Raw genomic sequence first — 26,818 nt, 5'->3', positions numbered from 1 at the left:
CCCGGCCCCCGCCGCCGGCTCCGTCACTTCCGCCCTGCCGTGGCCGAAACTGACACAAAGTAGCGGGCCGAGGCCCCGGGGGAGCGGGGCCGCAGCTGGGGGGGGCGGGAGCCCGCGGGGAGCCGAGCCGAGCGCCCCCCGCCCCAGCCCCCGGCATGGGCAGTACGGGGCCGCCGGGGCGGGCGCCGAGCGCTGAGCGCTGAGGTGAGGCGAGGAGAGGCGGGGGCGCCCGGGAGCGCGGGGCCGGGAGGGCAGAGGGAGATGCGGCCGCAGCCGCGGGGCTGGAGGGGCCGGGGAGCGGGTGTAGACTGGGGAGCACCGGGGGCCGAGATTTGGGAGCTGCGGCCAGACGGGGCGGGGATGGCGGCCGACTGGAGAGGAGGGGCTGTCGGGTGCCCGGGGACGGGGCAGAACGGGGGGGCTGTGTGCAGGATGGGAGGATGGGGTGCTGAAGGGGCGCGTGGAGAGCAGGAGAGCGGCGCGAGTGCCAAGGAGAAGCTCGTGCAGCCTTGGCCAGAGGAGACCCGCCCAGAGAGTTGTTGGGCGAGAGGAGTAACCGGGACCCGAGGGTTTGGTGCCTGGAGAAGGGAGTTTGGGCTGGTAGGCTTTGTCTCAGTAAGGTGGAGGTCTATGCCTGAAGAAAACTGAGGGTGTCAGGAAGGGGCAGTAGCTCTGGGAGATGATAGCTGTGCCGGGAGCCCTGAGTTCTGTCCTTGGTGAGGGAAGGTGGCTCGAGCTCGTGTTGGTGGCCAGTGAGCTGGAGGTCTCGAGTTCCATTTTCTCCTGTTTCCCTGACCTGCCAGCCTCCTCTGAAAGAAGTGGCCAGCCTTTGGGTCTCTTGCTTGTAAGGGAGCAGGGACCGGACCTATAGGAGGAGCTGTTTTCCTCCTTGGAGCATTGCCTGCTTGCCGGGGCTGGCTATTTTTATCCCAAATGTGGCCGAGAGGGGGCTGGGGCTGGGTGACGGGGCAGGGCAACGTGGCTGATGGGCCTGACCTGCTCAGAAAACCCAGGCTGTGTGAGACTAAGAAGGAAAAGTGAGAGGGGATCCCTGTTCCCAGGTCTCTCCTCCCTTCCCCTTGGAATGATGGCCCCCTCAGAGGGGATGAGGTCTGGGGCCAAGCCTGCTTCCAGTCTCCCCAGGGTCTCAGAGGTAAAACAACTTTCCTGGTCCATATCCAGACTCCTGACTCCTGATGGTGTGTGCAGCTCCTACATTAACTCTTTCATGGGACTCAAACTCAGATCTTTAGGCTGATAGTGTTTCTTGATCCCTTCCTCCCCAAGGGCGGGGCTGCCTGTAGAACTTGTGATGCCCACTCTTGCATCCTTTAACTTCTCCCTGTGCTCCCCACCCTCCCGTGACTCATACTCAGACTGGGTGGAAACCCTGGCTGGGGGCCCTGGAGGAGGGCTTGGCATCTCTAAAATATGGATGAGGTTTTTCTTCCTGAGCCAGGCACCCTGGACTGCCATAGTTGGAGAAGGTCAGGGATGAAAAGGACTTCTGGCTTTCAGGATTGCCTGACTTGGCGTAAGGGCGGGATCTGAGCTAGCGAAGGGAGAACTGGTGTCGGTGACTGGGTCGTGGCCAGAGTCTGTAATTATAGAGGTTGGCCAGACAGGCAATTAGTATCTCTTGGGGCTGACAGGTTGGTGGGGTGTGCCTGGTAGGCTAAAGGCAGAGGGAACCAAAGAGGATGAGGAGGTGAAAGGCCTTCCACCCAGACAAGGAAAGAGGAGGTGACTGACTGGCAGTTTCCTTTGGGCCAGGCTGGGGAGTAAGGATGAGGCTCTGCCTTGTAAGGCCAGGCCTTGAACCTTTTAGGAGAAAGAAAGGACGTGGGAAGGCGGAAGCAGACAGGTGTCTCACTGGTGCTCCCTGAGCCTGCACCCTGTGCCATACTGACTGGACTAGGCTCGGGGTGGGAGGGAAGGAGGGGCAAACTCCCCACCAGGGTTGGGAAGACCCCTCTGCCAGCCCAGAAGGGTGGCTGACCCAGGCTGAGGGGAAGCTGTTTAGGGACTGTCTGTGCAGAAAGTGAGGGCCATGCCTCTAATGTGAGCTCCCCTGGAGGAGGTGATAATGGAAGCCCTAGTAATGGGGGGTGGGGATGGCAGGGAACTTATAAGCCTTTCGAGAAGGGTGGAGCCTGCCCACCCTGTTTCCTGATGCCCTGCCAGGTGTTTCCTGGCTTATGTTCCCTCCACCCCACCCTCTGGGGAAACTGCTTTCTAGTAAGCACAAGTACTACTCATCGCCGCCAGAACACATGAGAGCTTCCATTGTCCCTGGGATGGATACCTTGAGAGCTGTTCCCCTTTTTTCAATATCTGGCCTCTGAGAAGAGAGCTTTCCCTACAGGCATGGGCTTCTGTAAAGTCTCAGCCCCCCCATGTCACCCAAGGCAGGGGCATGATGGGAGGTGGTGGGGAAGTGCCCTCTTTCCCAGGGACCCATCATGGCAGTAAGAGGAGAGACTGGGAGGAGGAGGCTGGCGGAGGGGCAGGGTCAGAGCTGGAGAAGAGGGTCTTCAAAAGAGGTCTCATGAGGGGAGGGAAGGGTTATCTTCAGCTTCCTGACCTCATTCGTCTGTCACTTCTTGCAGGGTCTCCCATGGGATTGCTGGGACCTTGCTGGGTGAGATGGCACTGTGTGCAAAAAAGCGCCCCCCAGGTAAGACAGGCAAGGAGGGGAGATCCCGGGAACCATCAAGAGTGGGTGTTGTTATGGCTCAGGGAGCAAAAGGAAAAGGGACAACTGGTATGGGTCTGAGGGAGGGTAGCTTACAGCAGCCCCTATCCAGCTTGGGGGAGCCTAGGAAACCGAATTCTTCCGCTTGATCCCGAAGCTGGGTTATCTGCCAGGACAGCGCTGAGCACCAGCCCCACGCCCCGAAACACCTGCAGTCTTATCTTGGGGCACCTGCAGCTCCTGCTCTCTGGCCTAGGGAGCTGTGTTCTTATCTCTGCTTGGTCCTCTCACCCCCTCCCTGCTCCCCTCGTTTTTCCATCTACCGGTCCTCCTGGTTTTTCCGCGGGAGGGGGTGTGTGTGCGTGAAAGCCGTTGCCCCCGACAACGCCGGCAGTCCGCTCACCCGCATTGGCCGGGCCCGGGGGTGGGAGGGGAGGCGGGGCTCGCGCGCGAGCTTTCGCCTACGCGGCGCGCTGGGAGGCTGCTGCTCCTGCAGTCAGGGAGCGGGCGGGGGCGGAGCCCTGGGCGTGCTCGGCGTGTCCGGGGCCACTCAGCGCACGCTGGCATCCGCCGGGGGGAATGGGGGGCGGCGGCGGCGGCGGCGCAGCTGAGCTCGCGGTGTCCCCGAGCGCCGGCGGCTGGGAGGATGGCCTGGGCTGCGGGTGGGGCGCGCGCCCGACGGCCGGGGCTCCCCTCTGAGCGGCCGCGGCTCCTGCACCTCCCCGGGGGGCCGCCCCGTCGATGCCGCTAAGGCCAAGGACATATAGACGGTCTGCCCTCCCCCACTCAAACCGGGATCATGACGGTCCCCAAGGAGATGCCCGAGAAGTGGGCCCGGGCCCAGGCGCCTCCCTCTTGGAGCCGAAAGAAGCCCTCTTGGGGGACAGGTAACAGGAGGCAGCGCCTGGCAGCTCTCCCGCACCCATTATTTCCCCCCTCCAATCCCTACATTCACTTGTCCCCAGCCTCCCCCTACCTCCCCTGATCCTCTTTCCAGACCCAGAGATCCTGTCTCCGAAGGATCCAGTCCCTACCTTCTTCCTTTGCATGGTCTTTGGTGATTGCGCAGGGGACTCGGCCCAAGGGAGCCCCTCTAGGGAAGTTTATGGGAATGAAGTGGCTTGGTAGGCAGGGGGCACTGTGGCCTGGGGTTTTGTTACTGCAGTCTGCTCTGCAGGGGTCCTGGGGTGTGTAGAAAGGGTTCTGGAATGCTGTCTTTGGCTCCTGGACAGGCTTAAGGCTTTAGGTTTGCTGCCTAACCAAGTTACCCCTTTTTGCAGCATGAGGTCATGGTGACCCCCGGGGAGATGGGCTGGGGAATCTATTATAGGACAGCTCCTTGTTCTGGGACATGAATTTGGTGCCTGCAGTCCCAGACCTGCAGAGGTTTCGGATAGGTTTAGCTAGATAGGTGTCACTAACTGAGTGACAAAATGAGCCCTTTAAAGCTAAATATGTGCAGATGGTACAAGGAAGGTCCAGTTAGAGAGCAACTGTTACAATTACATTTCATTCCTCCCTCCTCTATCTCAGTCTGCATGACCCATATCCCTGAAACGCCCCCCCCCCCCCACACCTTTTTCTACTTGAAGATGAGCTTTGAAATAAGGTGATGTCATTGTGGGCCAGTCAGAAGCAGTTGCTGGTGACATGTGACAAGCAGAGGCTCCTGTAGGGGGGACTGCACGTGGGGCTGGGATGCTGCCGCAGAGCAGCTCCAGGGCACAGTGAGCCTCCTTCTTGCCACCTACCCCACCCTCCAAATAAGGGAGAGAGCAGTACCGCAACTAGATCTGCAGTGGTCCCCAGGGGAAGGAAGCTTTGCGTTTTCAGCGCTTCTCCTTGAATATGATGATGTATGCATTAATAATAGCAGCAAAAGGGGCTGGGGAATCCCAGGACTGTCAGTGGCTCAGATTCCTCTGGAGTGGGGGTGGGAGAGACAAACTGGGTGCTTCCAGTGGAAGACCTTGAAGGTTGGTGGTGAGGAAAAGAGAACATGTCCTGTCCTGTGAATGTAACCTGGAGAGCTGTGTGGTCAGGCTGCTGGTGAGAGGTGGACTGGAGAGAAGAATCTGATGACCCCCTCAGTTGTGGAGCTAACTCCTTAAAATGATATTCTGTGGAAAAAAACAGGGAACCCCCCAACAAAGTGTTGGTCCAGACCTCAGTTTGCTCCTCCTGACTGCAGCATCATTTTGTTGCAGAAGAAGAAAGGAGGGCGCGGGCTAATGACCGAGAATACAATGAGAAATTCCAGTATGCGGTAAGTGACTCTAGACCACCTGTTCCCTCTCTCTGTTTGGACAGGGGAAAGGGGCAAGGGCAACCTACCGTTGGGACTGAGGGCTGCCTGGGAAGAGTGCTTGGGGGAGGGGAGGCAACCTCCTCAGCCACTCTCCATCTGCTATCGTGCTGAATTTTTCATGCCTTCACCTGTCAGTGAAGCAGAATACATTGAACCCCTTGAGACTCCCTTCTCTCCTCCTCTTTCCCCCTCCCACACCTGTGTTTGCTGGCTTTTGGGGTAGAGGTCTGGGGAAGTATAAAGATGGGGGAGGCAGCCTCAGTCTGGTTCTGGGTTGAGACTGGAGGCTGCTCATTATCTTCTCTCTTACTGCCATAGAGTAACTGCATCAAGACCTCCAAGTACAATATTCTCACCTTCCTGCCTGTCAACCTCTTTGAGCAGTTCCAGGAAGTTGCCAACACTTACTTCCTGTTCCTCCTCATTCTGCAGGTAGGTGACCCATAGTAGATTTTTTGCAGCTTCCCAAACTGAATAAAGCCAAGGAAGAGGAAAGGGAATGAAGGCATCAGATGGGGCCTCAGAGGCATACTTCTCTTTCTTTTTTTCAGTTGATCCCACAGATCTCTTCCCTGTCCTGGTTCACCACCATTGTGCCTTTGGTTCTTGTCCTCACCATCACAGCTGTTAAAGATGCCACTGATGACTATGTGAGTTGTTTTCATTCCTCTATTTTGTCCCAGTCACCCACCCCTACTCCCAGCCCCACCCCCAACTCACGGCCACCTTCATCCAGCACAATTTCTTGATGACCTTGATATCCCTTACCTGGTCCAGCCAGATCCATGATGTCTTTTTGCTGAGTGTGGGGAGAGGGAATCAGGGAGTGAATTGGTTTGTGATGGGGTGTGTATGAGGCGTTAACCAGCATGCTCTGAGTTCTACTGAGCAATGAATTCCTTCAAGGCAGGGGAAGGTGTCTTACCTTTCAGTTTTCTTCTTTTCAGTTCCGCCACAAGAGTGATAACCAGGTGAATAACCGCCAGTCTCAGGTGCTGATCAATGGAATGTGAGTGCCTGTTGGAGACAAGAGCTCTGGGGAGGAAGGGGGTCCCTTAGGAACCTCTTTAGCTCCTGACAGCCTCTTCACTGTCTTCTCGTTGCCTCAGCCTCCAGCAGGAGCAGTGGATGAATGTCTGTGTTGGTGATATTATCAAGCTAGAAAATAACCAGTTTGTGGCGGTAAGGGACAGAGTACCCCTCTAGGCCTGTAGGGTTCTTCCTCTTCTTTGTGAGAAAAGGATGACTCTTTCCTGATTTACTGTTGCTTCTTAAACACCCATGGCAGGAAACTTTCTCACACCAGGGGCTTCTGTGTCATGCTGATATGCCTGGGACTAGCCATTTATGCACCTGGAACTAAGCAAACCAGGAATGCTTAGTGGAAGGAGCCATCATTACAGCCCACTGGGGGTGGAGGTTTGCATATTCAGATTTCTCATTAGTTTTTCTCTCTAGGCGGATCTCCTCCTCCTTTCCAGCAGTGAGCCCCATGGGCTGTGTTACATAGAGACAGCAGAACTTGATGGGTAAGTGGCATGCTCAGTGTCAGCCCTCTCCTTCTGTCTCTTTGGAGGTAAAAAGATTGTCTTTGAATGAGGTTCTGAGGCCTGGGCTCTGTCTGAATTTGGAAAAATTAGGGGTAAGAAAGGCTTTGGATGGGATGTGTGAAGTGTTATTCAACCAGTATTTGCTGGGCTGAGCAGTTATGTACCATGCTTAGGTGTCACCAGGTAGAATTTAGAGGATGGGGAAAGGTGTGCATGGTGACTCACTCCTGTAAATCCCAGCACTTTGGGAGGCCAATGTGGGAGGATTGCTTGAGGCCGGGAGTTTAAGACCAGCCTGGGCAAGATGGTGAGACCTTGTCTCTACAAAACAAACAAACAAACAAACAAAAAATTTAAAAAGTTTAAAAATTAGCTGGGTATGGTGGTTTTAACGCCTATAATCCCAGCCACTTGGGAGGCTGAGGCAGGAGGATTGTTTGAGCCCAGGAGTTCGGCTTTAGTGAGCTATGATTGTGCAACTGCACTTCAGCCTGGGCAGTAGAGCGAGACCCCATCTGTGAAAAAAAACATTTAGAGGATGAGGAGGGAGCGGGGACTCAGGGACACTGTCCTTCCAGAGAGACCAACATGAAAGTACGTCAGGCGATTCCAGTCACCTCAGAATTAGGAGACATCAGTAAGCTTGCCAAGTTTGATGGTGAGTAATTTTGGAGGAGCAGCCTGAAGGTAGAGGAAGGGGGTTGGGTTTTGTTTGGGGGCGTTAAATTATACATTTTCCTTTGGGCTTTTTGTTGTTATTATGCAACTCCCTGGACTGTTTTGGGGAGGGGAGTGTTCCTAATGTCATGTGGCTCCCTGTTGGTTTTGAGTTGATAATTATTTCAAGGGAACTTTGTGGCTGATAGCTCCCCACTTGCTATGCATGTTGAGAGAAATTCAGCTTATTCTTTTAGCTTATTAGCTCAGAATAATAATATATGTTCCTTATAAGGCAAACCATACAGAGTGTATAAGAAAAAGTGAATAGAGGTCGGTACCATGGCTCACGCCTGTAATCCCAGCACTTTGGGAGGCCGAGGTGGGCTGATTGCTTGAGGCCAGGAGTTCGAGACCAGTCTTGTCAACATGGTGAAACCCTGTCTCTATTAAAAATAGAAAAATTATTAGCTGGGCGTGGTGCTGTGTGCCTGTAATCCCAGCTATTCAGGAAACTGAGGCAGGTGAATCGCTTGAACCTGGGAGGTAGAGGTTTCAGGGAGGCAGAGGTTGCAGTGAGCTAAGATCGTGCCACTGCACTCCAGCCTGGGTGACGAGCGAAACTCCGTCTCAAAAAGAAAAAAAAAATACAAAAATTAGCCGGGCATCGTGGCGTGCATCTGTGGTCCCAGCTTCTTGAGAGGCTGAGGCATGAGAGTTGCTTGAACCTGGGAGGTGGAGGTTGAAGTGAGCCGAGATCGCACCACTGCAGTCCAGCCTGGGCAACACAGTGAGACTCTGTCTCAAAAAAAAGCAAACAAAAAAAAAAAAAAAGAAAGAAAATAGCTCTTCCTTCCTCTTCTACCCTGCTGAGGTAGCCACATTAATTGACAGTCAGTGTGTGCTCATCCACACTTTTCATATATGTTTGTACAAACAAATATTAGGTCATGCTGTTGCTTTTTTTTTTTTTTTGTAAATACTCTTGCCCAGGTTGGAGTGTAGCGGTACGATCTCGGCTCACTGCAACCTCTACCTCCCAGGTTCAAGTGACCCTCATGCCTCAGCCTCCCGATTAGCTAGAATTACAGGTGCCCGCCACCACGCCCGGCTAATTTTTGTATTTTTAGTAGAGACAGGGTTTTGCCATGTTGGCCAGGCTAGTCTCAAACTCCCGACCTCAGGTGATCCACCCGCCTCAGCCTCCCAAAGTGCTGGGATTACAGTCGTGAGCTACCATGCCCGGCCTGCTTCATTATTTTCCTGAAGAGTTGCATCAGCTCACACTCCTCCCAGCAGCATATGGATGGGCCCTTGCCCTTGCATCCTCTTGCCTCAGCTCATTTTCTCTTTGTTTTGATTGTCTTGTGGTCAGGCTGTAGACTGGACCTTGAGCAGTGGAATTCTTGTCTCCCGTTCAGGTGAAGTGATCTGTGAACCTCCCAACAACAAACTGGACAAATTCAGCGGAACCCTCTACTGGAAGGAAAACAAGTTCCCTCTGAGCAACCAGAACATGCTGCTGCGGGGCTGTGTGCTGCGAAACACCGAGTGGTGCTTCGGGCTGGTCATCTTTGCAGGTGAGCCTCCTAGCATCCAAAGAAAGAAGGGTAAGAGTGACTCAGCCAGCCCTCCCTCAGGAGTATGGGATGAGGTGGGAGAATACCTAAGGTAAAAAACCTCCAGCTGTGTATACAGGCCTCTTATCCAGCCAGTATCTCTATTCCACCCTGGTGTCCTGCTGTCTGGGGATCAGGGCAGAAGCCCAGAGGCAGATGTGTTATTTGGCTTTCCCAGCCCTTCCCATTCTTTTCCAGGTCCCGACACTAAGCTGATGCAAAACAGCGGCAGAACAAAGTTCAAAAGAACGAGTATCGATCGCCTAATGAATACCCTGGTGCTCTGGGTGAGGTGCCCACATCTGGCTCCCTGCCCCTGCCCTCTCTTCTCCCTGGGTGCTCCTTTTCCTTTCCTCTCTCTTCTTTGGTCAGTAGGCTTCAGGTTTGGCTTTAAAGCCGCTAGCAGGTCAGTTACACAAAGGCAGTGTTTATTTTAGGCCCCTTTTAGTTGGAAGATGTTATTTAAAAAAACTTTAGGAACATTCATGAATTAACAACTTAAAGCTAAAACAAATCATCCCTTCTCTGATTCCAGTTACGATGATGACTTTGTGAAGCATGTGACCTTCTGTTTGCTTTTGCCAGGGACAAGGAGGCCTTCATGGGGATGGAGAGGGAATTAAAAGAAAAATTTCCATTTGGAAGAGGTTGGCAGGGTCTTTTCCCCCCAGCTTCTAAGAACGAAGGATCCCCAAAGGAAAAGTTTCTGTTTTAGGTTTTGGCAATTCCTGAATCCTTCTCTTGTTTAGCTAGAAATCTGAACTCCTTGTTGGGCTCTCCTCCCCTTTCTGTGCCCCGACTGTCTGCTGTCTGCCCCCCACATGCCAGCTTGTGAAGGCTGGGGCTAGCCTCTGGTGAGCTTGTTTCCCCGCTGGCTTTAAAGGGTGTGCGGAAACCCAGCCTGGTGGGCGAGGTTGTCTATCACATCAGGGCTCCAGTCGCCCCCTGGTGGTCATTGGGCACCAATCTCTCATTTTGTTTCAAAGCCTAAACAGTGGAGGCAGCTTTGGAAATAGATGTAGGAAATTGGACAATGGTCTGGTTTTTTACCAGTCTCTCCAGAGACTCCAAAATTTATAAGATTTTTGACTAATCAAGAAATCTAGACCAGGAGTGGTGGCTCACACCTGTAATCCCAGCACTTTGGGAGGCCAAGGTGGGAGGATCATTTGAGCCTAGGAGTTCGAAAACAGCCTGGACACCATAGTGAGACCCTGTCTTTACAAAAAATTGAAAAATTAGCCAGGTTTGGTGGCATGCACCTGTGGTCCCAGTTACTCTGGAGGCTGAGGCAGGGGGATTGCTTGGCCTGGGAGACTGAGGCTGCATTGAGCTAGGATCATGCCACTGCACTCCAGCCTGGGCAACAAAGCAAGACCCTGTTTCAAAAAAGAAATCTACGTTTATGAAGATACAGTTTGTTTCCCAAGTTTAAAAAAAAAAGGCAATCTCGGCCAGGTGCAGTGGCTCACGCCTGTAATCCCAGCACTTTGGGAGGCCGAGGTGGGTGGATCACGAGGTTAAGAGATCAAGACCATCCTGGCCAACATGGTGAAACCCTATCTCTACTAAAAATACAAAAAAATAGCCGGGCGTGGTGGCGGGCACCTGTAGTCCCAGCTACTCAGGAGGCTGAGGCAGGAGAATGGCGTGAACCCAGGAGGTGGAGCTTGCAGTGAGCTGAGATCACGCCACTGCATTCCAGCCTGGGCGACAGAGCAAGACTCCGTCTCAAAAAAAAAAAAAAAGGGCTATCTATGTGAGATAGTGAACATTACCGTGGCTTGGCATTTTTGTTGGCTTGTGGAGGCCTAGCCCAGGTGAATAGATTATTTACAGTAAGTTTTCTGGTATGTTAAAAGTAGCTCATCCCCACTCTTACCAACTTGGAGGACTCTGGAAGGTTTCAAGGTGCCAGATTGAGAGCTAATCAACTATTTCAGTTTCTTCATCATATAGATGAAATAATGGTCAGACAGAAGGCCACATGATAATTGGTGACAGACTAGAACCTGTCACCAGTTCTGAGCTTTTTCCACTAGAATAGTGGTGTCCAATATTTTGGCATCCTTGGGCCACATTGGAAGAAGAATTGTCTTGGGCCACACATAAAATACACTAACATTAACAATAGCTGATGAGCTTAGAAAAAAAAAATTGCAAAAAAAACCTCAAAATTTTTTTTTTCTTTTTTGAGACGGAGTCTCACTCTGTCACTAGGCTGGAGTGTAGTGCAATGGCATGATCTCGGCTCACTGTAACCTTCGCCTCTCGGGTTCACGTGATTCTCCTGCCTCAGCCTCCCTAGTAGCTGGGATTACAGGTGCCCACCACCACACCCAGCTAATTTTTTTGTATTTTTAGTAGAGATGAGAGACGGGGGGTTTCACCATGTTGGCCAGACTGGTCTCGAACTCCTGACCTCATGATCTGCCTGCCTTGGCCTCCCAAAGTGCTAGGATTATAGGTGTGAGTCACTGCACCTGGCCTTTTTTTTTTTTTTTTTTTTTTTGAGACAGGTTCTCGCTCTGTTGCCCAGGCTGGGATGCAGTGGCACGATCTTGGCTCACTGCAACATCCACCTCCTAGGTTCAAGCAATTCTCATGCCTTGGACTCTTGAGTAGCTGAGACTACAGGCAAGTGCCACCAGGCCTGGCTAATTTTTTAATGTTTTTAGTAGAGATGGGGTTTCACCATGTTGGCCAGGCTGGTCTCAAACTCCTGACCTCAGGTGATCCATCTGCCTCAACCTCCCAAAATGCTGGGATTACAGGCGTGAGCCACTGCGCCCAGCCCATAATAGCTGTTTTTTTTAAAATTATTTTTCATTTAACATTCAGCTGTTACCAAAATCTCATAGTGTTTTAAGAAAGTTTATGAATCTGTGTTGGGCCACATGTGGCCCAGAGACCACGGGTTGGACAAGCTTGCACTAGAGCATCTGAGCTTTTGAGGGCTCAAGGGATGAATACATCACAGATGCACTTGGTTTTGAGGGCTTCCTACATGTCAGCCTCGCCTGTGCTTCTCATTCCTCCCCAGATTTTTGGATTCCTGGTTTGTATGGGGGTGATCCTGGCCATTGGCAATGCCATCTGGGAGCACGAGGTGGGGACGCGCTTCCAGGTCTACCTGCCGTGGGATGAGGCAGTGGACAGTGCCTTCTTCTCTGGCTTCCTCTCCTTCTGGTCCTACATCATCATCCTCAACACCGTTGTGCCCATTTCACTGTATGTCAGGTATGTGCCTTCTCTTACCTGGGGTCTCTCCAGGGAGTCAGGTGGTCCCATAGAACTTTTCTTTTCTATGAAGATGAAGTCCTTGAGAAGTAACTTGAAGTCCTCTTCTTCCTGTACTGTAAACATTTGATGTTATCTGTTTATCTTTGTGGGCAGAGCAAACTTTTTACCACAGTTTCCTGGTACTTGGGACTGTATTAGAGAAAAAAAATATATTGATTTATTCAGCACCTATTTATTACATGCCTACTGTGTACAAAGAATTGTGCTAGGTGCCATCACAAATAAAAGAAGAATTAGGAATGGATCTCCTTCCTTCTAGGAGCTTACGTCTAGTAAAGGAAGGAAAATCTAAACACATTATAAAACAAAATAGGAACCAGTGCTGTAGAATTCGACCTAGAGTCTTCTGTGTGAAGCATGGGAATACAGAGATGTATAAGGTGGCCTCTGCCTTTAGCAGCAGCAGATGGATGGGTCGAGGAGGTGAGATCTGGACAGTGTCAGACTGAGATACCATGTGGGAGGCACAGGGTGCCCGGGGACTGGGAGAGTGTTGCTGCCTAAGCAGGTAGGCAGGGAGGGAGAGATGGCATTTGCTCTGGGCTTTGAGTGGTGACTGGGCTGGGTGAAGGTGGAGCCACAATGGCGAGGAGGATGAGAGGGCTGGAAGCAAAGGTGTGGAGATGGGAGCCTGGGAATGGCCTATGGAAATAGTTGGCCAGGGTCTTGGGCCAAGAGCAAGAGCTGGAAACATAGCTTGCTCCTGATTGTGGAGGCTTTTGAATGTTTGCCTGTGGACTTTGTACTTACTAACCATTAAAAGTTATTGAAGAGACTGGGCATGGTGGCTCACACCTGTAATCCCAGCACTTTGGGAGGCAAAGGTGGGTGGATCACGAGGTCAGGAATTCGAGACCAGCCTGGCCAACATGTTGAAACCCCGTCTCTACTAAAAATACAAAAATTAGCCAGGTGTGGTGGCGGGTGCCTGTAATCCCAGCTACTCGGGAGGCTGAGGTAAGGAGAATCGCTTGAAACCAGAAGGTGGAGGTAGCAGTGAGCCAAGATCACGCCACTGCACTCTAGCCTGGGCAACAAGAGCAAAACTCTGTCTCAAAAAACAAAACAAAACAAACAAATAAAAAAGTTTTTGAAGAAAGTCAAAAGAATGTATTCTGTATTCTAAAAATGCATTCTAAGTGTTACAGCTCTTTTAGAATTTGTCTAGCAGGTTTTCCGGTTTTCACCGGAACCCCTCTGCCACAAAAAGAAAAAAATGCATTCTAAAAAAAATCTAAAGAATGCTTTAGGAAGTATTGACTGGCAGTAGTGTACAGCATGAACAGGATCAAGGCAACATGTAGGATGTTTGAGGTAAAGAGAATGTTAGCAGGGACAGGCCAGTGAGAATGAAGGGGAGGAGGAGGAAGAGGAGGCGGGAAGAATAGCCAGGGGAAAGGAACTTTCTTGCTTAGTGCCTTGCACTTGAGATAAGGGAACCTGTGAGATTTTTAAGGAAATGTTTTATGGAGGTGCTGAAAACTTGTCCTATCTCCCACCTTTTGTTCATACAGATTCCCCAAATAGCCCTCAACTCTCTCCCAGCCCCCAATCTTACTGCTGGTGATAATAAATAGAAGATACAGCATTTCTGTGCTGAGGGAATACAGTTTAGGCTTTTCCAGGGTGTGACGAGGAGAGTCGGAAGGTTCTGGGTTTAGTCCTGCCTCCTCACTGGCCATGTGACCTCAGGAAAATCCATGGTCATTCAGGGCCTCACTTGATCTTAGTTTTCCCATGTGAAACAGGAACAGGAATACTTGTCTCACGTTTTAATAGAATGTCTTGATATAAGATATTGGCTTAGAAGATACATTTTAAACTTAAATGACTACAGTTACTGGGTGGTAGCCTGCTCATCGTGACTGTTGCCACTCCCTTCTGCATTACTATTTAAATGCCTTTGTGCTTACAACCTAATTTTGTTTTCCCACCTATGGGCTTTCCTATCTGTGTTTTGTATCTCAGTTCACTTGAAGCCCTTGGGAGCAGCTAAAGCAGTTTTCTTTCTGAGTCTCATCAGGTCACAGTGTGTATGTTTGGGGGGAGGCTGAGAGGGAGTTGAAGAGCTGTGTGAGGAAAAGGCCCTTTGGAATGTGAAGACATTCCCATTTGCCTGGTAATGGTATCCTGATAGGAGCCTTAGTCAGGTGGGAAGCAGGGCTTCGGATATGGCCCCATTGCTTGGCTGCACTGGACCTAAACATGGCCCTTTCTGGAAATGCTAACAGTGCATATGATTAGCAAAGAAGAGGATACGAACAGACCTGGAGATGTTAAAGGCACTATAGTGGCCGGGCACGGTGGCTGTCGCCTGTAATCCCAGCACTTTGGGCGGTGGAGGCGGGAGGATCTCTTGAGTTCAGGAATTCAAGACCAGTGTGGGCAACACAGCGAGATCCCATCTCTACAAAAAATGAAAATTAGCCAGGTGTGGTGGCGTGCACCAGCTACTAGGGAGGCTGAGGTGGGAGGATTGCTTGAGCCCAGGAGTTTGAGACTATAGTGAGCTATGATTACACTACTGCACTCCAGCTTGGGTGACAGAGACACTAGCTCAAAAAACAAACGAGCAAACAACAACCACCACAAAGCGCTGTGCCATTGTGAAGTGGTGGTGTTCTGCAGATGCCCAGGGCCCTCTCCCTCTGGAGTCAGCACCTCAGCCCTGCCCTGCGTTCAGAATCAGGGATGTAGCGCCCCAAGCCCAGGGTGGAAGGAGCGCACCCCGCCTGTGCTGGGACAGTGACGAGTGGGCTTCAAGCCTTCTCCATTTCCCCTCCCCGGGGCCGCCCCTCTTTGAGGTGGCATCTGTGTTGCTGTGGCATGCACAGCACCCTCATTATTTCTCTCTCTCTTTTCTCTCCCCTCCCTCTGGCACTTTCTCTTGTTTTTCTCTGCATGGTTTCTGTATTATTAGTCCTGAGGTAAGAACTGGCCGAGTGCCTTGTCTACAGCCCCATTTCCTCCTTTGCTGTCTGTCCTGCCCACCCAGGCCCTTTGCACCTTCTTGTCTGGAGAGCGTCAGGAGGGTCGGGTCGGGGCGTTCCTCTGCTGGCTGTGTGCGGCCGGCTCCACCTTCAGGCTCTCCTTGCCCTTTCCCACCTAGGTTTCTGTGCCCAGGTGTCTTCTCCGTTCTCGTCTCTCCCCAGGCGGAGGGCCTGCAGCGAAGGCCCATGTGGGTGGGGCAACTCCTCCCCTTCCCAACCCAAGCCTCACCTCTTGTCCCCTGTGCAGTGTGGAGGTCATCCGTCTGGGCCACAGCTACTTCATCAACTGGGATAAGAAGATGTTCTGCATGAAGAAGCGGACGCCTGCAGAAGCCCGCACCACCACCCTAAACGAGGAGCTGGGCCAGGTGGAGTACATCTTCTCTGACAAGACGGGCACCCTCACCCAGAACATCATGGTTTTCAACAAGTGCTCCATCAATGGCCACAGCTATGGTATGGTGGCACCACTGGGGACTGGGGGCTTGCACCTCACCTGGAAGGACAGTGGAACTGGGGCCCCACAGTTTCCTTAACATTGGTTTTTTCTTCCTTCCTAGTTGGGTCTGAGGGGCCTAGAAAGGGTCCATCCTGGCCAGGCACGGTGGCTCATGCCTATAGTCATAGCACTTTGGGAGGCTGAGGTGGGAGGATTGCTTGAGCTCAGGAGTGCAAGACCAGCCTGGGCAACATAGTGAGACCACATCCCTACAAAAAATTTAAAAATTAGCCAGGTGTGGTGGCATGTGCCTCTGGTCTCAGCTGGCCAGTGACTCAGGAGGCTGAGATGGGAGGATCACTTGAGCCTGGGAGGTCAAGGCTGCAGTGAGCCATGATCTTCCACTGCACTCCAGCCTGGGCGACAGAATGAGGCCCTGTCTCTCGAGAAAAATCCACACACAAAGAAGAGGTCCATTCTGTGTCCCATGTCAAGAAGCAGATCCTGCCTGGGCACAGTGGCTCACGCCTGTAATCTCAGCACTTTGGGAGGCTGAGGCAGGTGGACCACCTGAGGTCAAGTGTTTGAGACCAGCCTGGCCAACATGGTGAAACCCCGTCTCTACTGAAAATACAAAAATTAGCTGGGTGTGGTGGCCGGCGCCTGTAATCCCAGCTACTCGGGGGGCTGAGACAGGAGAATTGCTTGAACCCAGGAGGTGGAGGTTATAGTGAGCCGAGTTTGCACCATTGTACTCCAGCCTGGGCGACAAGAGTGAAATTCTATCAAAAAAAAAAAAAAATTAGATTCTGAGAGTCCTCCCCTTGTCCTCTCCTGATGCCCTGACCCTGGTCTCAGCTCCAGGAATTAGGGGAGCTCCTTGGCTGTTTGAACTGAGACACTGGCCTCTGGGCATCCTGGCCAGGCGGAACCCTGCTAGACTCTCCCCTGTTGCTGCTCAGGGTCCTTGTGAGTCTGTAGAATGTGGCTGTGGTTGGACTTCCCGGTGTGGCCCGTGGCTGTGCTGCTGGGATGGCCTGGGGCAGCATGTGGGGCTGACTTTTATGCAGAGTGTGGACCCCTCTTGTAACTGCTTTCTGTACTGACTGATGCCTTTCGGTCAGTGTCTGAGCCTTGTCTGCTGCTCAGGTCTGATGGGTGCAAGGAGGCCTGGGAGGTGTGGAATTGGAGCTGCCCTGAGGGGGGTGCCGCCTAAGGTGGAGACAGGGATGGTGAACAGTGGGTGCCGGGGCTCTTTCATGGCCAGGCCTTGGGGTTCTGGGATCTAGGGTGCCTGCTGCCTCCTATCCCACGAGTCAGCAATGTGACTGAGTGACTCACACTGTGACAGCTGCTCAGCGATTAGGGTTGAGGGGCTCAGTGCCTGCGGGGATTCTGCATTGGAGGTGTTTTTCCATGCTCTGGAGCTCTCTGGCTCTGACATTGCTTCTTTTTCTGCCCTGGCTGTATGTAGGTGATGTGTTTGATGTCCTGGGACACAAAGCTGAATTGGGAGAGGTAAGATTCAGTCTCCCTAATTCTATGTGCCAGTGACACAGGGTGCCTGGCCAGTAACAGTTAGTGTAGTCAGGAGTGATGTGTTATCTGGATAGGAAATGGAAGCTGGAGAAATGGGTGTTTTAAGGCAGAACTGGTGATGACGGAAGTGGAAATTTTGAGGTGCACCGTGGACAGGAGCCTACTGAGAGTTGGGAGGGCAGGGATGAACCCTTCCCCGGGATGCAGCCTGGCACTCGAACCTTTCCTAAGAGCCTTCTTATGTGTTTCAGAGGCCCGAACCTGTCGACTTCTCCTTCAATCCTCTGGCTGACAAGAAGTTCTTATTTTGGGACCCCAGCCTGCTGGAGGCTGTCAAGATCGGGGACCCCCACACGCATGAGTTCTTCCGCCTCCTTTCCCTGTGTCATACTGTCATGTCAGAAGAAAAGAACGAAGGTGGGCCGAGGAGCCAGCTCGCACTCTCCTGACCTGACTCTGCCCTTGGGCTCTGCTCTGCTCTGCAATGCGGCTGGGCTGGGGCTTCCTGGGTGGGGCACGTGGCTGAGAGAGGCCACTTAAATCACGTGTATTCTTCCTCCCCACCCAGGAGAGCTGTACTACAAAGCTCAGTCCCCAGATGAGGGGGCCCTGGTCACCGCAGCCAGGAACTTTGGTTTTGTTTTCCGTTCTCGCACCCCCAAAACGATCACCGTCCATGAGATGGGCACAGCCATCACCTACCAGCTGCTGGCCATCCTGGACTTCAACAACATCCGCAAGCGGATGTCGGTCATAGGTGAGGCCAGGCCTGGGGTGCTGGGGCGTTTGAGGGCAGCATTCAGGCCTAGAGTGGGTGAAGTGTGCTGGGTGACTCTTGATGTGTTTAGGTTGGGGGTCTTTGCCTGTCTGAATTTTTCTGGCACTTTCTTCACCTGCCCCATTCATAGTGCGGAATCCAGAGGGGAAGATCCGACTCTACTGCAAAGGGGCTGACACTATCCTACTCGACAGACTGCACCACTCCACTCAAGAGCTGCTCAACACCACCATGGACCACCTTAATGTGGGTGTGAGGAGAGGAGGGGCCAGCCTGGGGGGTTCTACTCTTAGTGTGGGGGAGGCGACTTGTTTGTTTTATTGTGTAAATTTAAGGTCTACAACGTGATGTTTTGACGTGTATATATAGTGAAGTGATTACTACAGTCAGACAAGTTAACACATCAGCCAGCTCCCATAGTTACCTCTTTTTGTGTGTGTGGTGACAGCCCCTAACTGTGGAATGTGGCACATGCCCAGCCTACAGTGCAGGATTATTCATTGTCGCCCTCACGCTGTCCATTAGCTCTCCAGACTTATCCAGGTGTGCCTTTCCACTCTGCCTCCAGGAGTACGCAGGGGAAGGGCTGAGGACCCTGGTGCTGGCCTATAAGGATCTGGATGAAGAGTACTACGAGGAGTGGGCTGAGCGACGCCTCCAGGCCAGCCTGGCTCAGGACTGCCGGGAGGACAGGCTGGCTAGCATCTACGAGGAGGTTGAGAACAACATGATGGTACGGGCTGTGGGACGGGCCAAGGGTGGGCATGGAGGGCTCATGCCTGCGATTCTTGTGCCAGGAATCCTTGTGGTATTTTCAGCTGCTGGGTGCAACAGCCATTGAGGACAAGCTTCAGCAAGGGGTTCCAGAGACCATTGCCCTCCTGACACTGGCCAACATCAAGATTTGGGTGCTAACTGGAGACAAGCAAGGTGAGAGCCCAGCAGGGCAGAGGCAGTTGCAACTGACAGTAGCCCTGTTGGACCCTTGCATGGAGCCGAGGACATCAGGCAGGCGAGTGTGCTGACCTTGTTGGGTGCCTGTCCGTAGCTCCTGCGTTCTCTCTTGGTAGAGACGGCTGTGAACATCGGCTATTCCTGCAAGATGCTGACGGATGACATGACCGAGGTTTTCATAGTCACTGGCCATACTGTCCTGGAGGTGCGGGAGGAGCTCAGGTAAACAAGAAGCCCAGGGGAGGCGGTGCTGTGCATTGTGCCCAGGGCTCAGGCGGAGGTTTCTGGACCCTGTTTAGGCTTGAATCCCTGCTCCCCACTGCTGTTCTGGAAGACCACAACCGTATCATTTCCACCTCGACAGGAAAGCCCGGGAGAAGATGATGGACTCATCCCGCTCCGTAGGCAATGGCTTCACCTACCAGGAGAAGCTTTCTTCTTCCAAGCTAACTTCTGTCCTGGAGGCTGTTGCTGGGGAGTATGCCCTGGTCATCAATGGTCACAGCCTGGTAGGCATCGCTATCCTTAGCTTGGGCAGTATCTTTCCAGTGAGCACTTCTGTCCAGGGCTTTTATATCTTGTTCTAATTTCCCCTGATTTCAGAGAAGACTCTGGTCTCAAAGGGGACTGGGAGGAGCTGAGACTCCCAGGTGTCTCCTGGAAAGACTGGCTCTCTCAGGTTTCTCTGTGCTCCAGGCCCACGCACTGGAGGCAGACATGGAGCTGGAGTTTCTGGAGACAGCGTGTGCCTGCAAAGCTGTCATCTGCTGCCGGGTGACCCCCTTGCAGAAGGCACAGGTGGTAGAACTGGTCAAGAAGTACAAGAAGGCTGTGACGCTTGCCATTGGAGATGGAGCCAATGATGTCAGCATGATCAAAAGTGAGTGTGGGCTGTGCAGGTGTGTAGGCTGGGCTTGAGGCTGGGGAGGGGCCCACTGAGGTCTCTGGACTGCAGAAGAATGACGGGAAGGGGGTTGTAACTTGGTAGGCTCTAAAGTGTGTGGCCGGTGGCCATCTTCACCCTCTTGTCATCTCTTGTCTCTGCAGCGGCTCACATTGGCGTGGGGATCAGTGGGCAGGAAGGGATCCAGGCTGTCTTGGCCTCCGATTACTCCTTCTCCCAGTTCAAGTTCCTGCAGCGCCTCCTGCTGGTGCATGGGCGCTGGTCCTACCTGCGAATGTGCAAGTTTCTTTGCTATTTCTTCTACAAAAACTTTGCTTTCACCATGGTCCACTTCTGGTTTGGCTTCTTCTGCGGCTTCTCAGCCCAGGTAATAAATGTTCCCAGTCCACTGTAGTGCGAATCTGTAAACCTGAGGGCAGAGGTTCTATCTGTCTTGTTTATCACTCAGTCCCCCAGGGCCTAGCTATTTTCTGGTACATACTCTTAAAAAATGCTTATTAAAGGAAGAGAGAAGGAGGCTGAGAAAATTTCTTAGGGTTCTCTGTATGTGACATCAGCTGTCTTCCTGTGCCTGATGTGTAGCAAAGAAAGGTTGCATGCTCCCTTGCTCCCTGTTCTCTTCCAGACCGTCTATGACCAGTATTTCATCACCCTGTATAACATCGTGTACACCTCCCTGCCAGTCCTGGCTATGGGGGTCTTTGATCAGGTATGGGGGAGTTTGATGATCAGATGGGATGCGGGGAAGGTCACTGCTTGAAGGAGTCACATAGACGTGGTGTGTGACACTTGTGCCCATTGCCTGTGGCCACTGGGAAGGCAGTTCTTTCAGCTGGGGAAGGTGTGGCTGGTTCTCCCTCCTGAATGCAGCTGATCTAGAGCTCTCTTGGGTTGCTGAACTAAGTTAGTCTGGGGGTAGCTGGCTTGAGGTTGGTTCTAGCTGCCAAAGACTTTGGAAAGGAGGAGGCAGGGACATAGTCTGCCCTTGGTCATCCAGGCAACCTCTGAGGCCCCCTATGCTACATGGTCCTCCCACACAGGATGTCCCCGAGCAGCGGAGCATGGAGTACCCTAAGCTGTATGAGCCGGGCCAGCTGAACCTTCTCTTCAACAAGCGGGAGTTCTTCATCTGCATCGCCCAGGGCATCTACACCTCCGTGCTCATGTTCTTCATTCCCTACGGGGTGTTTGCCGATGCCACCCGGGATGATGGCACTCAGCTGGCTGACTACCAGTCCTTTGCAGTCACTGTGGCCACATCCTTGGTCATTGTGGTTAGCATGCAGGTATGAGGCAATCCAGGAACTCCCCTCTTCTCTGGAAGGAGTGAGCCTTCTGTCCCTGGGGCTGCCCTGGGCACCACAGTTCTGTTTCTGGGGGAAGGAGCTTTTAGGGGGTGCGCCTGCCTGACTATGCCTACTTTCTGCAGATTGGGCTGGACACAGGCTACTGGACGGCCATCAACCACTTCTTCATCTGGGGCAGCCTTGCTGTTTACTTTGCCATCCTCTTTGCCATGCACAGCAATGGGCTCTTTGACATGTTTCCCAACCAGTTCCGGTTTGTGGGTAAGTCCCCGTGGCCTCCTTGAATCAGTGAGGAATCACAGCTGTTCTGGGACTAACAGGATCGTCAGCCAATCTGCACATTCAGCATTTCTTATGTGCCAAGTATTCTCTTTATTTTATTTATTTTATTTATTTATTTATTTATTTATTTTGGAGAAGGAGTCTCACCCAGGCTGGAGTGCAGTGGTGCGATCTCAGCTCACTGCAGCCTTCGACTCACTGCAGCCTCTGCCTCCCGGGTTCAAGCGATTCTCATGCCTCAGCCTCCTGAGTAGCTGGGATTGCAGGCACACGCCACCAAGCCTGGCTAATTTTTGTATTTTTAGTAGAGATAGGGTTTCACCGTGTTGGCCAGGCTGGTCTTGAACTCCTGACCTCAGGTGATCCACTCACCTCGGCCTCCCAAAGTGCTGGGATTACAGGTGTGAGCCACTGCGCCCAGCCGGCACAGAGAAATCTGAATAAAGGGAAAAGGAGCCTGCCATGTGGCTCTCTGGGAACTGTCAATCCAGGAAGAGGAAACAGCAATATAAAGGCCTTCAGCCCGGGCCTGGGAGGAGGTCTTCTGCACGTGGAGCTGGGGAGGAGTGGAGGAAATGAGTTGGAGGGTGGGAGTGTGGAATCAGTCAGGATTATTTAAGCTCTTATGGGTCAGAGGAAGAACTTTGAGTTTTTGAATTTTAATCTAAATGTTAGAGGAAGCAATTGGAGGGCTTTGAGCAGAGAAATACCATAAGCTTACTTATGTTTTTAAAGGGCTGCTCTTACAGTTTTGTGGATAATAAAGTGTAGGGGGCAAGGGTGGAAATGGGAGACTAGTTAGGAGGTGAGAGCAGTCACCAGGTGAGCCTAATGAGGGCTTGGAATAGAGTAAAAGGCCGTGGGATTCCAGAGATGTTTTGAAAATGGAACCAACAGGCCGGGCGCGGTGGCTCACGCCTGTAATCCCAGCACTTTGGGAGGCCGAGGTAGGCGGATCACCTGAGGTCGGGAGTTCGAGACCAGTCTGACCCACATGGAGAAACCCCATCTCTACTAAAAATACAAAATTAGCCGGACTTGGTGGTGCATGCCTGTAATCCCAGCTACTTGGGAAGGCTGAGGCAGGAGAATTGCTTGAACCTGGGAGGTGGAGGTTGTGGTGAGCCGAGGTCGTGCCATTGCACTCCAGCCTGGGCAAGAGCAAAACTCCTGTCTCAAAAAAAAAAAAAAAAAAAAAAAAAGAAAATGGAACCAACAACCAACAGATTGAATGTGGGGTCCAAAGAAGAGAGAGAAATGAATCAAGATAAAAAACAACAACAACAAAAAAAGAAATTAAGAAAAATTTGTAAAGAAATGAATCAAGATCCATTGCAGGGTTTTTAGTTGGAGCAACTGAGTGGGTTGTGGCATTTCCTGAGTTGAGAAAGACCAGGATCAGATTTGGGGAAAGGAAACAATAGTTGAGTTTGGGCCATGGGAAATTCAAGATGCCTGGTAGATGTTCAACAGAGATGTCAAGTCTGGCAATGGAAGCAGCAGGTCTGGAGCTTTGGGGGAGTTTGGAGCTAAATTTGGAGATCTACATTTGGAGGGTGAGCCTGGAGAACGGGAAGCCAGAGGTGACTTAGGCTTTGAGAGTGGGGAAGTGGAGCTGCCAGAAATAGGAACGGGGAATGTCTGCCTCGTGACTCCCAAGGCCACTGACTCCTCTCCATCCCCAGGGAATGCCCAGAACACCTTGGCCCAGCCCACGGTGTGGCTGACCATTGTGCTCACCACGGTCGTCTGCATCATGCCCGTGGTTGCCTTTCGATTCCTCAGGCTCAACCTGAAGCCGGATCTCTCCGACACGGTGAGAAGCCGGGCTACCTGCTGTGGGAGGCAGAGATGGGGTGGCTGGAAAGGCCTTGTGTGAACACTGGGGGGCTCTGTGAGGCCGTGTGGCTGTTCAGTGTGTTGGTGCTTATCTGTTCTTCCTGGGGACAGCCACCCTGTGCAGCTGGCCACGGAGGCCTCTGCGTCAGCCTGGTCCCAGGTGCTGTGGGTCCCTTCTCCTTGGCGATGTCTGACACCTCCATACTGACAGAAGGCTCTTCCCTGTGCCCCTCTGCAGGTCCGCTACACGCAGCTCGTGAGGAAGAAGCAGAAGGCCCAGCACCGCTGCATGCGGCGGGTTGGCCGCACGGGCTCCCGGCGCTCCGGCTATGCCTTCTCCCATCAGGAGGGCTTCGGGGAGCTCATCATGTCTGGCAAGAACATGCGGCTGAGCTCTCTCGCGCTCTCCAGCTTCACCACCCGCTCCAGCTCCAGCTGGATTGAGAGCCTGCGCAGGAAGAAGAGTGACAGTGCCAGTAGCCCCAGTGGTGGTGCCGACAAGCCCCTCAAGGGCTGAAGGCCGAGGATGGATGCCCTGTGCCAGTGACCAGAGCACCCAGGGCTGGCCAGTCACTGAGGGAACAGCGTCTCGGAACTGCTGGTCCTCATTCCTTGCCTCCCATCCCCCCGGTAGACTCTGTCCTGCTGGTCCCACCACACATGGCTGGGACATCTGTTCCCAGCTGTAGGCCCTTCCACCAGCTGGGGAGCTAGAGGGAGCAGGCCCAAGGGCAGAGCAGAGGCTGAGGCATGGGGAGCCAGCCCCACTTGGGGACCAGAAGTGGAACCAAAAACAAGAAAAAACTGTGAGAGATTGCGTCTGCCTGCCCCTGCCCTGCCTGGGACCCACAGGGAGACTATAATCTCCTTATTTTTTTACTCCTACTCCCCATAGGGGCCCTAGTGCCTCTGTTCCTGAATTACATAAGAATGTACCATGCCGGGAAGCCAGAGACCTGTGGGGGCATCGGCCCCTCACATCGTGTATGTCTCTCCTTGATTTGTGTTGTGTCCAGTTTGGTTTTGTCTTTTTTTATTTGGCAAGTGGAGGAGGCTTTTATGTGACTTTTATGTTGTGGTTGGTGTCTTAACTCTCCTGGGAAAAGGAGGCTGGCACACACTGGGATGCCGCAGCCTGGCCGGCTGTGGGGTGGTTTGGGAGGATCCATGTCGGCTCTCCCTGCAGTGACCAGTGCTCTGTAGGACAGAGGAGCTGACCAGGGAGGGAGGTACCCATGAGCAGAGGATAGTGGGAGAGTGTAAAGGAGGGTTTGGTCCTGTCTGCTTCCTCACCTTGAGAGTAAAGTGCTGCCCTCTGCCCCCAACACACACACATATCAATTCCTGGATTCCTTAGTCCTGCTGGCCTTGGGCTGGAGCCTAGTAAAGTGGCCCCCAAATCCTTAGTGAGCTAAAGCTGGGTCTGAAATTTGGTCAGTGGGGAGAGGTAGTTTTCTTTTCTTTTTTCTTTTTCTTTTTTTTTTTTTTTTTTGAGATGGAGTCTCACTCTTGTCACCTAGGCAAGAGTGCAATGGCACGATCTCAGCTCACTGCAACCTCTGCCTCCTGGGTTCAAGCGATTCTCCTGCCTCAGCCTCCTGAGTAGCTGGGATTACAGGCACGCATCACCACGCTTGGTTAATTTTTGTATTTTTTAGTAGAGATGTGGTTTCACCATGTTGGCCAGGCTAGTCTCGAACTCCTGACCTTGTGATCTGCCCACCTCAGCCTCCCAAAGTGCTGAGATTACAGGCGTGAACCACGACACCCAGCTCGGGGACGGGTAGTTTTCTTTAATTTTAAATTTAAACCCAAGTTTATTGGCGGACTCCCTTTTGACCTCCCTTTGCCTCCCCATCTGGTGCTTTCTTGCACCTACACCCCAGGGCCCTGTGGTGGGGCTGCAGGGGGAAGCTGTGCACCTGAGATGAGGCTGGAACGGGAATCGGCCTCTCTGCTCCCTTCTTCAGTAAGTAAGGAGCCCCGCCCCTCAGGCCCAGCCTCTGGCAAGAGGTGGTGGAGTCCTTGTTCCGGGTAGTAGAGGAGGAGAAGGGCAAAACCAGGCCCAGGCCAGTGCCTGGCTTGGTCTGGATGGGACACTTTCAGAGTTTGGCCACAGCCTGTCGTTTACTTCATCCACACCTATGAAGCTATTCCCTAAATAAGGCATTTCCCAAGTTATTCGCTACCTAATCAGCCTTGAGAAGAATCCTTTCCTCTTCTTTGGTAGTGGGTCGGGGGATACTTCAGGAATGGTGTGGAGCTGGGAGTGGGTAGGGGGATTTTAAATGTTCCATGTGGGAGCCCCAAAGGAACTGGATGGGCTGCAGTGAGGTGGGGGCAGGCGGGCAGGGAATGGGAGAGGGGAAGTCTTGGCAGGGAAATCCCTTTTGGCCACACAGTTTACAAACCCAGTATCATGTCTGTCTGTGTGTCTCTCAAGGTGAGAGTCTGATTTTTATACCAAAGAGGAAATGATTTTTTTCATATTTTGTTTGTCTATATTATATAAATATATATATACAGTTATATATATATTATTTTTTGGTTCTCTCTCGTTTTTTAGGGAGGGAAGAAAGTACCAAGTTGCATTGACCTGTAATTAAGGAACATTATAATTTATGACACATTTCTATACTTGCAAAAATTATATCATTTTATGGATATAAGAGGAAAATGCCTTTTTATAAAATTTCAATTTCTGAGAAGTGTGTAATTTGTCTCTTTTCTGATGTTTAACCAAGACTGGTGATGAAAGTAAAGACAGAAACTGTCTCTTAAATGTAATTGAGTGGGTAGATCTGGGGTATCTTGGACAAATTGGAATCTCACTGGTGGGGGATAGCACCTCATCCATTTGCAGACCTCCTGGGATCTGAGTTTCAGATGAAGATGGGGCAGTGGGTGGTACTGAGCGGCATATCATATGGACTTTGGCTGGGTGCCTAGGACCTTGAACTGTTTACCTTCTCCAAACGCAGGCCAACCTCTCATCCCTGACACACACCAAATGGATGTGTGTGTAGGGAAAGTACTTGGTAAATATTGTAAGGTTTTGTTTTTTAACTCTGTGCTTTTCCGCATGCCTCACATCTTCCTGGCTTCTCAAGTGAGTATCAAGGAAGCTAAAGTCATATTAAAGGGAGCTTTCCTCCAGGGAAGGGAGGGCGGATGAGGATGGGGTCCTAGGAGTCAGGGCCAGGGCCAGGGTTAGTGCAGGCCCAAGGGGAAAGAAGTATAGCTTCCTCCGCTGATGGCCAATATCAGCATGATCCAGCCCCACCCGCAGGCTGATTTCCCCCTGACCCAGCCAGTCTTCTGTTATGGAACAATCCTTACTTCTCAAAAATGTAGACTGGGTGTGGTGGCTCAAAGCCTGTAATCCCAGCACTTTGGGAGGCTGAGGCAGGAGGATCACTTGAGCCCAGCCCAGGAGTTCAAGACCAGCCTGGGCAACATGGGGAGACCCCACCTGTATTTCAAAAAAAAAAAAAAAAGGGTGGGGGAGCAGAGGGTGTATGGGGGGAAGATGTGAAGATAAGATCTGTTTACCTCTTCAGGAGAAACGGGCCCCGGCAGGAATCCTGCCACAGACCGCCAGGAACACCATCTGACACCCACCTCCACCCAGGGAGAGGCTGTCCAGTCCACACC

General features: G+C 52.2%; 1 protein-coding gene and 1 non-coding gene across 5 annotated transcripts; both read left to right on the top strand.

The window, feature by feature from the left end:
* The first annotated feature begins 25 nt into the window (after positions 1–25).
* Positions 26–25,872, top strand: ATP8B2 (ATPase phospholipid transporting 8B2). Of its 4 annotated transcripts, none has more exons than XM_024234857.2 (28): positions 26–204; positions 2,610–2,677; positions 4,903–4,961; positions 5,322–5,435; positions 5,555–5,653; positions 5,951–6,012; positions 6,113–6,185; positions 6,462–6,532; positions 7,132–7,211; positions 8,632–8,790; positions 9,028–9,116; positions 11,873–12,069; positions 15,370–15,578; positions 17,036–17,079; positions 17,352–17,517; positions 17,669–17,857; positions 18,009–18,124; positions 18,447–18,611; positions 18,697–18,808; positions 18,949–19,054; positions 19,197–19,341; positions 19,529–19,712; positions 19,880–20,103; positions 20,362–20,445; positions 20,777–21,022; positions 21,166–21,304; positions 23,011–23,141; positions 23,403–25,872. In XM_024234857.2, exons 2-28 carry the CDS (start codon positions 2,647–2,649, stop codon positions 23,679–23,681), a joined length of 3,573 nt encoding a protein of 1,190 aa, XP_024090625.1. In that variant the 5' UTR covers positions 26–204; positions 2,610–2,646; the 3' UTR covers positions 23,682–25,872. The 4 variants fall into 4 exon arrangements, with proteins under 4 accessions (XP_024090625.1, XP_054408596.1, XP_054408600.1 ...); XM_054552621.2 differs by lacking the exon at positions 26–204 and adding an exon at positions 424–600; XM_054552625.1 differs by lacking the exon at positions 26–204 and adding an exon at positions 2,348–2,365.
* LOC112131241 (U7 small nuclear RNA) lies at positions 13,270–13,329 on the top strand. The gene has a single exon (XR_002913353.1). It is a non-coding gene; the product is annotated as a U7 small nuclear RNA (small nuclear RNA).
* Positions 25,873–26,818: the final 946 nt, after the last annotated feature.

The sequence above is a fragment of the Pongo abelii genome, chromosome 1 (genome assembly GCF_028885655.2).
Source record: "Pongo abelii isolate AG06213 chromosome 1, NHGRI_mPonAbe1-v2.0_pri, whole genome shotgun sequence".
Classification (NCBI taxonomy): Eukaryota; Metazoa; Chordata; class Mammalia; order Primates; family Hominidae; genus Pongo; species Pongo abelii.
Note: the sequence above shows the minus strand (reverse complement) of the source record. Positions and strands in the feature narration are given on the sequence as shown.